This window comes from Echeneis naucrates, chromosome 5 (genome assembly GCF_900963305.1).
Source record: "Echeneis naucrates chromosome 5, fEcheNa1.1, whole genome shotgun sequence".
NCBI classification, from domain to species: Eukaryota; Metazoa; Chordata; class Actinopteri; order Carangiformes; family Echeneidae; genus Echeneis; species Echeneis naucrates.
In genome coordinates, this window is record NC_042515.1 from 9,230,641 (window position 1) to 9,243,989 (window position 13,349).

Sequence of the window (13,349 nt, forward strand, 5' to 3'; positions counted from 1 at the left end):
CAACCTTGTATTACTGTGGATGCAACAGTGGGCTCAGGATTAAGTCTCAATAAGCCCTAAACCAACTGAATATACTTAACTTGGGCCAGAAAAGCAAATGGTTCTATTGAACTCTCTCTCAAAATACTGTTTTTTGATTTGGAGAGTTTAGTCCTGGATCCTGAAACAATAGTTCTGCTACAATAATTGATGTGTTATTTTGCATTTAAAAATCAGCTTGAGTAAAAGAGCTGCCTAGTGTGTGCTACCCTTTTTCTTTTCTACACAAAAGTGGGACAGAGGTTCCCTCTACTGGTCACTGTCCTGTGAATCATCTGCAAAACAAACGACACGAGTGCATCATAGCGCATCAATAGTGTTTCCTCACAATTTTCCCCGTAATCGGTCCCATAACTGTTGTTTTTCTCTCTTCTGACTTGAAACAGTAATAATTTTAACACTTTTTCATGAATAAACACTTAAAAAGGTTATTTAAGTTATTTATTTAACTTATAACACAGTGTGAAGTTTTTTTTTATTTAAACATTATCAACATTTATGCTTGTATAGCAAATTTAAATGACTGAAATTATAATCCATTAACGTATACACATAAAGCTCAGCAGTTTCTAGAGGAAGAAAAACATTTTGTCCAGTTTAAATTATAATGAGGAATTTTAACCAGATATATTTAATTTGAGATCCCACAAAGCTGTTTCTGCGGTTTAAATATAACCCAACACCCGATAATGTGTTGTTATCGGGTCATATATCTGCTTCAGGGGTCTGGACCATAAGCCGGGTTGTAAGGCAATTGTACAAATTCATCGGAAAGAGGTGGCAGGTGGTAATTCTGGCCAGGAGGTGGGACGGGGTACATTGGCTGCTGCTGAGGATATGGAACTGCGGAATAAGCTGGATCCATGCACACAAAAAAAAGAGAGGGAGAGAGAAAACACTTGGTTGTCACTGAAAAATAATGCTGCTTTCCTCAAAATTTATCTTTTTAATGATAGGAATTAGCCTATTCTGTTCCCAGAGAGAAAATTATATGACACTTGTGTATTTTTAATTTAACTGGATTTGTAAAGCAGGCTGGTGAATGTAGGATTGACTTCATGAAAACAATCTTCAGTGCTTATAGGACGTGGTTAAAGAAAGGACTGCTTTTCCTCTGGATTTAGCTGCACAGGTAACATTTCTAGACTTGCGCTTTTCACGGTTTTGACAAATAAATAGAATATCACCAGACGATCTCTTGAATGTAAAAAAAAGAAATAAATAAATAAACACCAGCTCATTTACGGGAAACGGATGTTCTTTGACTCACTAGCTTCCAGGTATGAAGGTGGGGTTGGGCCTCCTTGTCCGTGCGGGGCAGGCACAGGCTGGTAAGATGGGTGATATCCAGAGGGTGAGAGAGGCAGCTGGCTTGTGCCGATGACAGTGGTGGTTACCACAGCTGTAGATACGGGCAGGATACAGGATTCAGATAAGCTTCAAAATGAGGCACAGATCCACGTTTGCTACGTTTTGGGAATTTCAAAAGCACATTTATTTTCTTGCCGTGACTTGTCAGGGTCAGTCCAAGGAAATTCACCGAGCAGTACGTGTTCAAGCTCACTCACTTAGTTGACATAACATGCAAATGAATGCTTATGTGTGTATGCATGTTGTTATAGCAAACCTACATTTATGGATTAAATAAAGGCCCATATCAATTAAAATTACATTTCTTGTGTAAATGTATATAAACATATACATATTATTATTTCTGATAGTGATATTTTGTGAGTCATACAAATGTGCATTTTATATACATAGGCTGTATAATGTGAGATTTATTTTAGTGACATTTGTGGCAGCATCACAAATTCATATCATTTGTAATATAAATGTCAAGATGAATGTGATCATTGTTGGTGCATTTAATATCCTTCACTGAATGGGAAATGATGCCTTCAAATGTCCGTTGCGTCTCCACTGCATTTTTATAAGTAGGTAATATGAACAGTTTTCATATTAAATGGATTAAATTACAGTATGTTTAAATTTAAGATAGCAACGTAATATTTATCATAGCGTTGTCGAAAATGGATGAAGATAATCCTCTTCTCTAACCCTCCACAACAAAATGTATTTTCCCAAAAACCAACACTACAAACTGAACTGTCACCCAAAGTTTTTCCTACCTTGTCTTGTTCCATTGTGCCTTTTTTGACACTGTTTGTACAACAAGCAGCAGGGGCACGCAAAGCAGACTATCAGGACCACAATTATACAAATGACTATAATACCAATCAAGATGAAGATAATGGGAGGGAAGGTGGATCTTACAGAAAGCCTGGGGGCAGAAATGGAAATAAAAAATGTTATTGTGTAAACACGAGAGCAATTAAATGAAAATGGCTTTAAAGAAACTGCACCGAGATTAGCAGCTAGTGAACTAATGCTGCTGCTTTAAATAGCCATAGTGTTTAACTGTTTCTTATTTGAATCCTTTTTTTTTTTTTTTTTTCCAATTTAAAAAGATGGGACACTGAATAGTGATGAATATTCTCGAGTAAATATGCCAGATTGTAGCCATAGGCTGCTTTCCACCTGGGGTCCCATTGGTGTATTGATGTAACACACTTTTACGCACCTTTCAAAGTGGCCTTCTTCCTGGTAAAAGACACGGTTTTCCTCTTCACTGCAGCAGTAGATTTTGCCCCTTTTCTCACAGCAGTACTGCGGGCCACATTTCAGAGGCTCACGGTAAGAACTACCCCTCTCCGTGAAGTCACGGCAGTCCTCAGCTTTAACACATAAAGTACCGTTTCATGTCAAGGAGTTGTATGGGTGAGAGCATGAGAGATTATGACATGAATTTGTAAGAGAAACACAAAAAATGCACAGCTGTCTTTTTCTTTGTGTGTGTGTGTATGTTACCTACAACCGTACATGCAGGTACAAGTTCAACACCATTGTTGCTGCCAGCGTTAACACTGATAAGTGGCTCATTAAATATGAAATAAAACTCACCCCATACAGCCGGGAGCAGGATCACACACAAAACACACCCAAAATTGTACAAGAGTCTTGAAATCATAATGATTAGGCGCTGAAGGGAAATCTGAACTGCGACTACACTGAGACAACGATTTCTACCGGTCTGCCTGTACTTCCCTGTGTCAAGTGACCAAACAACATTCTTCAGTTAGCGTGAAACACTTGGGAACATGTTAGGAGCCAACAACAGTTGCAACAGTTGTTGGTTTGCAGTGTTTCATTCAGTAATGACTAATAAACCCTGGAATTTTTCTATACATTTATTAGTGCGTTGCCTAAAAAGATTCACTACAGGAGGAAACAAACATGGGTGTGCAAGGAAATGTTGCACATCACCAGTACTAGGGATTTATTTTAAAATGTCTTTGAATCACAGTTCTCAGAATCAACCAAACAGTTGAGCTGAATTTAATGTCTGTGTTCTAAGTAATGAGATTCGTTCTGAGAGGTCCTGATATTCTGCAATTTCCCTCAATTACATATCGGCTTCACCTTGTCGCTCACCCTAAAATATGATACTTCCAGTTCTGCCAGGCCTGTTGTTAGTGGGGACAAATTGAAAACTTATTATCCTCCCAGTAATAAAGGATGGGACTTGAGCGCTGCGTTGCTAAATGTTTTCCTTGTGCAGTTGAGTCATACATTATGCAATAGCATCAAGTAACTCCACCCAAATTTACTTTTGGAGGACCCACTGTCAGTAATCGTATTGGCTTCCGGCTATTGTCCTCTTCTATGTTGGCAGTTGAAACTCATCACCCTTTCTCAGCTTTATTCTTCATATTGTGTGCTTGATGGCTCTTGACAAATTTGACATTTAAGGCAGTTTGACTCACCTCTGTTGCTACACAACACCAGATTCTGTTCTCCAGAAAACACTGAGGACATTGTTTGATTAGACCTATAATTCATGTAATCACTGCTTAACTCACATTATGTTAACATATTCACAAATTAGCTTTGCAGCTGGTGTTAACTTGAGGGAAATTTGGTTTCATATGCTCTTAAATTCAATAACAAAAGTTGGAGCAAACAAAAAAATAGAAATTTTATTGATCTCTAATGGATAAGTTGAGGAATTTTAACATAATAAAAGTCATGTATATGTATTTTCTGACATTAGCATCACTGACACCTATTGTTGAAAGAGAAACAGATGGAGTATGTTTCATACAACTAAAGTCAGCCTGATGAATCAACACTGGCCAAAGGACTAAAATTCACTGGCAGAACACATTTCTAAAGACAGATCTGAGACAAAAGGCAGGCCTACAACGAAATACAGAGAAATTGGTTTGTCAGTGTAGGAACACAACACAAGCACATTCCCCAAAAGAATGCCAAGGATTTGTGGTGACATTAGACGCCTTTCATAAGCTGGAAAGTAGTCTCTCATATGTCAAAGCATAAGATAAACCAAACCGTAAATGTGACGGACAGTCATGCCATATATATATATATATATATATATATATATATATATAAAAATCAGGGTGACTCAAAGGACCAGTCTTTCACATGAGCTGTGACTAATAACCTGCACTTGAGAGCAACTATTTTCAAGTAATTTAAAAAGAAAACAAAGGTGACAAAGTGGAGCAAAGCAAAGAAGGCTTATTATTTTGTTTTTAGATACACAAAACAACAAAAAAAAAAAAAAAAAAAAAAAAAAAAAAAAAAAACCCTTAACAACTTTAGAAGTGCCCTTTTCGTCTTTGTACTATCCAGTAAGTAAAGGCACTGGTGATGACAATGAAAGGGGAAATAACACAACACTGTATAAGAAACTGATGATTTCTAAAGACTCTTAAAAAAAAAAAAGATAAGAAAAGAAAGTGTGGATTGCAACCACAGGAGTTTAAGTGATAAAGGCTACACAGGTCAGTGGTGGTTGTATTGAAAATGGCAAAGGGGGAAAAAAATAATGTGAAAGATTTGACTAAATCTAATCAGGACAGTTGACAAAAGTACTGTAACAAGAATATCAGACAGCTTCAGAATAAATACATAGAGATTTTAAAGTGCTCAAAAAAACATGCACACTGTTGTTTCACAGACACCATATGGCTAAGAAGGCACAATTGTTTCTTGCATTGCTGTATAACATTTATAGTAAATGTAGAACAGATTATGTGAATGTTTGGCTGTGGAAAATGTAATAGATCTCCTTTGGTTCACCGAGTCAAAGCTGCTGAGGCATTTTATCTCATTTACACACGTACAGCTGAAAGATGGGCAAATGAGAATCATGAATAACAAAAGCAAACATGAAAAAAATAGATATATAAAATATAGACAAAATGAGATGTTTTTCTTTGTGCTACCAGGCCTAATCTGTTACATTGACACAATGAATGTTCCCTTTTGTTTGGAGGGGGGTTAAAAAACCCCTTAATATCTAGTCAACCGACAATCATAAAGCCTTCAGTGAGAGTTTTGGACTTCATTTGTTCCCAAGTAAGATGTATGACACACAGGATTACACTCTTTCTTGGGAAAGTATGTGAAAATTGGCCCTGAAGTAAAAAAAAAAAAACAAAAAAAAAAAAACAACAACACACACACACACACACACACACACACACACACACACAAAAAACCAATGAAATTCTCCAAAAGTTTGACCACTGAGTTTCATGGTGAATGGTTGGATGTGTCAGTGCACTGTACAGATAAGGACTTGGAAGCAGATACTGAAGCATGTTCAGTGGTGTGATGATAAAGCACTTCAGCTTCTATATTTAAAATCTGACTCTGCAGCTTCATGTTTAATTCACCAACATGATGGTGATGGCGCCATTAAGCAATATAAAAGCAAACGTAATGTAACCACCTGCATATTGTAAGTCCATGCAATATGAGACAAGAGGTATCAACATTTTCACATGGTAACTTCAGCACTTTAACACCGACAAACATGTCCTAAAATTTCCATGTTTAACCACCAAACCACACTGATCAAGATTCACAGGAGCGATTCTCATGTTGATTTAGATTACACATTTCCAGTTCTGCAGCATGTTTAATTGGGTTCAAAGTGTGGCACGGTGGTCTATTATCCAGTCTTGGGTGGAACATAATCCGGGTTGAATGCAGGCTGAGCTAGGAAGTCTGGGTGTGAGGGGGGAGCGTTGGGCTGTGGCTGGACAGGAGGTTGCATTGGGTACGGAGGCTGGCCGGGGCTGAATGCAGCCTGGCTGTAAGGCATCGGGTTGGGAGGGTAGGCAGGACCCGCTGATCACAGACAGAAAACAAAAAGAAAGCGTGAGGGGGTTGAAAATGTTTGGACAGTAACCACAACTTCCGTTTTGTCGAGCACAGTAACCATAAATGGTTCGTTTCCTATTTTACAAAATCTAGGCATGAGCCAACCATATATTCCACATCTGCTTCCAATTGCAGCCATTTTGAAGAACCAAAACTGCACAATCACAGTGATGTGTCATTACTTTATGGTTAAGAGTGCTTTCCTATAGTGCATGCTGGTTATCTGAAAACACTGCAATCAAAACCTTTGTGTAAAGATAATGTACATTCTGAAAGCTCTCAGAGTTTTGTCCCTGGGCTTTTCCCACCGGCCTGTTAAAGAAACACAGCCCTGTAAAAGACGGCTGCTGTAAGAGTCTTCAAATGAAGAACATGCGCTTAACCACATTTTTTTTCTTTGCATTGTTTGCAACATCAGTCACAAGGTTAGCAAACAAGCCATAATGTACAAGCTTCTATGTACTATGTCAACGTCTGGGTTACACACATATAAAATTGGTTTATGTGTTGATTTTATACAGGCTGTAACCACAATCAATCTTTCATGATCGTTTTCACATTTTTAACACTCACTGGCTTCCTGATATGTTGGAGGGGGCCCAGGCATGAACGGTTGTGATGGGTAGGAAGTCGTGGCCATGGGCTGAGGCCCGTAACCCTGGGGCACAGACTGGGCTCCATATCCTGGCTGCATTGGTATTGGCTGGTAGGATGGGTACTGGGCCCCTTGGTATGGCTGCGGCTGTGTTGCAGTCGGCTGCTGAGGGTACTGCGGAGTAGCATTAGTGACCACTGTTGTGTGGGTTGTGGTCGCTACCACAGCTGTTGGAAAAAACAACACAGAAGGCGATGAGCAATACATTTAATATGATTTAGGTAGGCACTCAAGATAAGTTGCTGAAATCACTGTGAATGACATAAGTATATGCTGAACTTGAGCAAAATCTTTTAGAATATTACAGCAATGAGACAAAGAGGAAGTTCAGATTTCACAGAGGGCATTTCTGTGTGATAGGAAGGAAGTGCAACTTCATATCAAACTACCCAGTCTAACCCTAAGCCTCATCGATGAAGGCCCACACACAGTATTTATGGCACAGAAAGCTATAGCTATGCATATTTTCAGATTACTAAAGCAATTTAAGCAATATTTTATACTATTCATGCTCCTAGTATAGCTAAAACACAATCTATTAAAATTTATCAGGGCTCCATCAAAAGAAATAAAAATGATTTAATTAGTTCTAAGGTTTTCAAAGACTGACACTGTGACTCAATTTGGAGTAAACACAAGAAACTTGTGCCTTTCCTTTTTAGTCTACATGTGTAGTTTAGGAATGTAAATAAATACAAAGCCAAACTTAGTGTCAAACAAGAAAAGTGAAAGAGAGTTGTTTCAAAAATCTTTGAGGTTTGTGGGTGTGTAACTCTTTTTTTTTTTTTTTCTTTCTTTTTTTTGGCAACAGAGTGGGCGTCCTCGTGGCCACTTCCTGTCAATGACGTGGGGAGGTCTTGAGTTTCCCCCCACTATAGTTGTCATGGAAACAGTGAGTCACATGAGGAGAAGCTCTGACATTCCTGGATATGATCCCAAGATGCATTAGGTCAAGTCAGGGAATCCACATTCTTTCTTGTGATTTTCCCCACTGCTGGATTTTGCCAGAGCCTTGTTACTACATGGCGCACGCACACGCACGCACGCACATGCACACGCACACAACTAGATTTTGTTTAAAAGCAGTAATGCGAATGGAATCAAAACTGAAAAAGAATTGAGTTACCAACTATACTTACACAACAGCCCAATTTATCATTGCATCCAACTGTATATTTTCTATCTTTCAACATGGTTTTTAACCACACAAAGGGGGCTTGCCGTTCTTCAGAGCGGCAAAACTCTCATCTGCCCTGAACTCAGAATATCTTAATGTGAGTGAATTCGGAATTTAAATAGAAATGTATTATCTACTAAAATAAATGATGCAAGTCAGACAAACTCAAAAATTTATATTCTATTCTTTTCTCTAAACTAAATTGTTGTCCAATGTGGCCTTCTGTTGCATGTCACAGTGTGACCTCACTTATGGTGGGAGAGAACCATTTGCTACAAATGTCATTTGTTATGTGACTGTCAACTTACTCTGAAGGTTTTTTTTAGTAAGTAACTTGAAGGGGCCTGATTTATTCTCAGGTTACAGGGGAGCACTGATCTTATGACATACTGTTGTTGAGTGTGCTAATAATAGTGTCCTATTATTCCCACCACTCCCGCTGCTAAACTTGTTTCTCTGATTTTCAAAAGCAGAACTTTAGCTCTAAAGTGAGTAGTTCTTCTTTCATAATAAAGCAGAAATATGCTAAAGATAAACCTTCAGAGGCACCCGCGTGAAACATGGGTTTAATTAATCTGGACCTATATGGTGTCTCATATGGTCTCAGTTTATTACTCAACCACTTAAAGAAATTTGGTGGATCAAGATAAAAGAATGACGCATTACATTTAGTTAAGCTCTGCATCTCAGATGTGATTGAAACTGTAAAAAACAGTTTGATTTCCAATGACAGACTGTCTAGTTTGAGTCTGACATCTTATCTCAGAAATTTGTGGTTTTGTGTGAAATCAAAAGATGCTCAGAAATGGGAGTGGTCCCAGCCAAGCAGCAGCTAAAGCCAATCTCTGCTCCTCTGACCTCGATATAGCTCAGCTAGGGCACTGACCACAAATCTGTTGTATGAAAATGTGTGAGTGTGCTTGAGGAATTCATGTAAGAGACAACAGACAAGCACAATAGCTTGTTTACATCTTACTGTAAACTAAGTGATGTCAACACAACTGAACATAGTACTCAAAGTAAATTATTACCAATGCTATTATCATAATTCTATGAAAAGCCCAAAAGAAACAATGTGTTGGTTCATCTGTTGATACTTTCCAGTCTCCCCACCCTGTCTGTGGCATTTAGCCACAAGCCCACTGGCGTCTACTGTAGAACATTTAAAAACAACTCAGAAATGCATACTTGTATACTCATGAAAATACAAAATTGTTTGTGAGTATTAATCACAAAAGGACAACGTATATGGAATAACTCAAAATGAACTACACTGCCAATGTTCATTGTGACAAAAGGAACATGTCACTCAGTTAAAGGTGTCATTCACTAGTTGATTTTAATCACAGACAGCATTGAGGCTCTGGCTACACAGGCAGTAATGTTTGGAGAATGTATTCATGACATTGAGAAGAATATGGACTATCCCCTGACTTTTCTTGATCGAAGACAATTAAATTGAAACTATGGATGCCAGTTATGCTGCACTAAGCTTAAACTTGTGTTTGCATGCACAACCCCTGAAGCATTTGTGTTTAGTCTCAATCCAAACAGTGATTATCTATGATGACTGCACTGCAACATCAACCTGTGAGACACAGCTCACCACAAAGTGAAGTGAAACTTAGCACAGCTAACAAATTAAAAAGATGGTGTTTAGTGATATAGCACAACAACAAGAAGGTCACGGGTTTGGTTCCCAGGCCTGGGGCCTTCCTGTGCGGAGTTTTCATGTTCTCCCCATGTTTGTGTGAGTTTCCTCCCACCGTTAATTGGTGACTGTAAATTGACCTGGTTGTTGGTTTCTGCCTATCTCTGTATGTTGGCCCTGTGATGGACTTTCAAAACTGTCCACCCCCCCCCCCGTGACCCAGAAACGGATAAACAGTAGAAAATGAATGAATAAATTATATCAAGGGAATTTCTTGTGATAGTAACATTATTTTACATTAACTGAAAAAGCAACTACAGTAAATTGTTGTTCTGGGATTCAAGGTAAATTAGATGCTTTACAGATCAAGTTACTTCATCAATTAATTTAGGATGTAAACTCATCAGAAAGTGGCTAAACTTTTGGAAACACTACAAAGGAAAGGTTAGATATACTTTCAACTTTATGGTATAGTATGACAGTAATTTATTTTATCTTCTGGTATATAACATGTAGTGCTTATATATGTTATATCACCCAATGCTTTGAATAAGTAACCCATGCCACCTTATTATTAGTTGTTATCTACCCTTTCAAAAGCTTTTTAGTAACCTGGTAGTTGTAACTACCAGACAACCAAATATTAGGACAACTGAAAAAAGGTTTAAAAAAATAAATAAATAAATAAATAAATAAAAATTGAGGCATCACTGCACCAAACTGGTTTTAAACTGTTGTATGTGTATGAACTTCAAATAAATACATCACTCATTACCAATTCCAAGCTGTTGAAATATTACTGTAATTGTAATTATTGCTACTGTAGATTTTAAAGCAGGTGAGCTCAGGAACTGGCTGCCACATCTGCATCTAAGAGCATAATCATGAGGTGTAGTGTTAGCGAAAGGGTACTTACGCTGTGGCTTGCAGCATGCCTTGTACAGGCAGCAGCAGGGACAGACACAGCAGCAGATGAAGATAAGAACCAGAACGATGATGGAACCAATGCCAAGGACCATAGGCATTGGTGAGGATTGATAACTAAATTCGCTTAAAAAAAAAAAAAAAGAGAGAGAGCAAGATAGAAGAATAAAGACAAAATTAAATAGTATCAAATAATGGGAATCACACACAGTATCAGCAGGTGCTAGAAGTTCATATGGTAGAGAATAAAACATAGTAGAATACCAATCTTCTTGTTGATCCTCAGAAAGCCGCAAGAAAGAGTCATGACAGCAGTATCTGTTGTAGCAGCTACCACAGCAAAATCCAGAGTAGCAATACTGAGATGAATGGTACGTGCTGGTTAAATCTGTGTAGGACTTACACTTGTCCCCCGCTGGAACAAAACAGAGACATGAAGAGGGATTTCACACAGAGAAACAAGAAATTACTTAAGAAGAAGAAGAAGAAAAAGACTTCCATCACTGCTCAATAATAGATAAAACATTAAACATAATTAACTTAATGGATTTAAATGACAAAATTATCAAATCAAGCAAATGTGCCAAATATCCTTTACTTAAATAATAACAATAATAGCTGGTTGCTGGACAAATGCGCATTTAAAAAATAAATTATTGAAACTTTTCTGAAATGTTGTAACGTGAAATATTTACAGGAAGTGGTTTGGTTTGACTGCCTTGCCTTGCACAAAGGAGCAGTTTTGCTCACCGTCCTGTACACCGAGCAGCTTGGTAGCTAGTTAAAATGTTTTTTAGAGCCTTTTAGACTGGTAATTAAATTTTAGTTCATCCTGTACTAAGTTACAGGGCACAGTCACATTTATATGAGTGCAGAAGGAGCAAATGACACACATAACCTCCAACAACATATTATCCAAACGCACCCCTAACCACAGCCTCCGAAATACCACAATTTAAATCACATGTGAACATTAGATCTTACAATACATACATCAGATTTCATGGACTGAATCTTTTGGGACAAATTAGAAATACTGTTTTATTTCCAGCCACAGTTCAGATTTCATTGGGCAAAAACTACGAAATAAAAAAAAGACACGGCGTGCCTACGCATGCCTAACGGCGGGTCTAAAGGTTAAAGCTGTGTTTTTCGACTGTTACCTTAAACACACTATGATGATTGTTGAGACGAAGCAATGTTTAAAACATTTTAAACACTTAGCGGCACATTTATCAAACATAGCAGCTTCGATCGCCGAGCTAACGTCGCCGGCGTCGCCCAGAGTAAGGTGTGTTTCTCCCGGTTTGTAAATAAACCGATTACCGAAACAACCGTTAGGAAGAACAGCGAGGACGACAACAACAACAAAGTCCGTTTATGGTTGCAAAAGTCAAACTCACCCGACACGCAAGGGAACAGAACATACAAAGCCAGCAGAGACACACAAGTCAGGCCCGACGCCATGGCTTCCTCTGGCTTCCCCGACTAAGGGCGGCCAGTGTTGATCTTTTTTTTTTTTTTTTTTTCAATCCTTCTTTATTAACAAACGCTATCTTTACACGGACACGACTAATCGGCCTGACCGGAAAAAGAAATGCGTAATTCAATTTCAATTTCATCAGGTAGAAGTACATGTGTAAAAAAATAATAAATAATACTCTGGTAAAAGTAGAAATACTGATTCAACTCTTTTACTCAAGTAAAAGTAAGAAAGTACAGGCTCTGAAATGTACTTTCAAAGTAAAAGTAAAAAATGAATTTCTGCCGTTAATTAAACACATGTAGGAAGTAAAAGTAAAAGTAAAAAGTCGGCAAAAAATAAATACTACAGTAAAGTACAGACACCTGGAAAATATGCTTAAGTACAGTAAGTACTTGTACTTCGTTACTTGTCACCTCTGATCAGGATGTACCTCCTGTTCCAGACTGGGGTACTATGGGGAAGAACAATGTGTTTATAAATTAGTTTCCAATAATGGAGAGCTTGCTAAACTAACTAAATTCAACTAAATTGACAGTTTACTATTCTCAAAATCACATATTAATAAAAATGTAACCCCGCCAACACCCATAAATATGTTTGAGGGCAAGTTATACCAAAAGTGATCATACTGAATTATACAATTTGGCCACTTTATCTTCACAGTTCCATTCATTGGGTTAAAGTCGATTGCATTCAGCCTACCCTTCTTCTATTGACTTAATTATATCACCCTTTCTAATATAGTGATGTCTATTTTTCCAAGTGAAATTGTAAATAATCTGGTTAAAAATTTTGATCACATTGGTAGGGATACCCGAAGAATATGCCGGATAAATAAATCGTGATAAAATCGCTATTTTGCTGAGTAGTTGAATCACGCCATTCTTGATGTCCTTGTTCATCTGTTCTTTCATTTGCCTGATTCTCAGATTCCATCTCTGCTGATATCTCTCTGGCTCACTTGCTTTTTCCTTTATTTAATCATTTACTGTCTTCAGGTGCTCCACTTCTTTTTCCAGCATCGAGACTCTTGTCTTGCAATCTTTCACCCCCAAGCCAAGTCAAATTCAGAAGCTTTGGCCAAGCTAGCAATCATACCACGGTTTTGCTTTAGCTGCTCGCTAAAACCTTTAAACTGTCGTTCTTGTGTATCAAATTT

General features: G+C 37.9%; 2 protein-coding genes across 2 annotated transcripts; both read right to left on the bottom strand.

Moving 5' to 3' along the window:
* Positions 1–475: 475 nt before the first annotated feature.
* On the bottom strand, positions 476–3,144 carry LOC115043805 (protein shisa-5-like). Its single transcript, XM_029502511.1, has 5 exons — positions 3,004–3,144; positions 2,624–2,777; positions 2,172–2,323; positions 1,310–1,441; positions 476–894 (listed from the first exon to the last, which is right to left on the bottom strand). Exons 1-5 carry the CDS (start codon positions 3,068–3,070, stop codon positions 758–760), a joined length of 642 nt encoding a protein of 213 aa, XP_029358371.1. The 5' UTR covers positions 3,071–3,144; the 3' UTR covers positions 476–757.
* A 914-nt stretch (positions 3,145–4,058) lies between these two features.
* On the bottom strand, positions 4,059–12,214 carry LOC115043539 (protein shisa-5-like). The gene is made up of 5 exons (XM_029502100.1): positions 12,108–12,214; positions 10,969–11,119; positions 10,697–10,830; positions 6,871–7,119; positions 4,059–6,264 (listed from the first exon to the last, which is right to left on the bottom strand). Exons 1-5 carry the CDS (start codon positions 12,169–12,171, stop codon positions 6,086–6,088), a joined length of 777 nt encoding a protein of 258 aa, XP_029357960.1. The 5' UTR covers positions 12,172–12,214; the 3' UTR covers positions 4,059–6,085.
* Between the last annotated feature and the right edge of the window lie 1,135 nt (positions 12,215–13,349).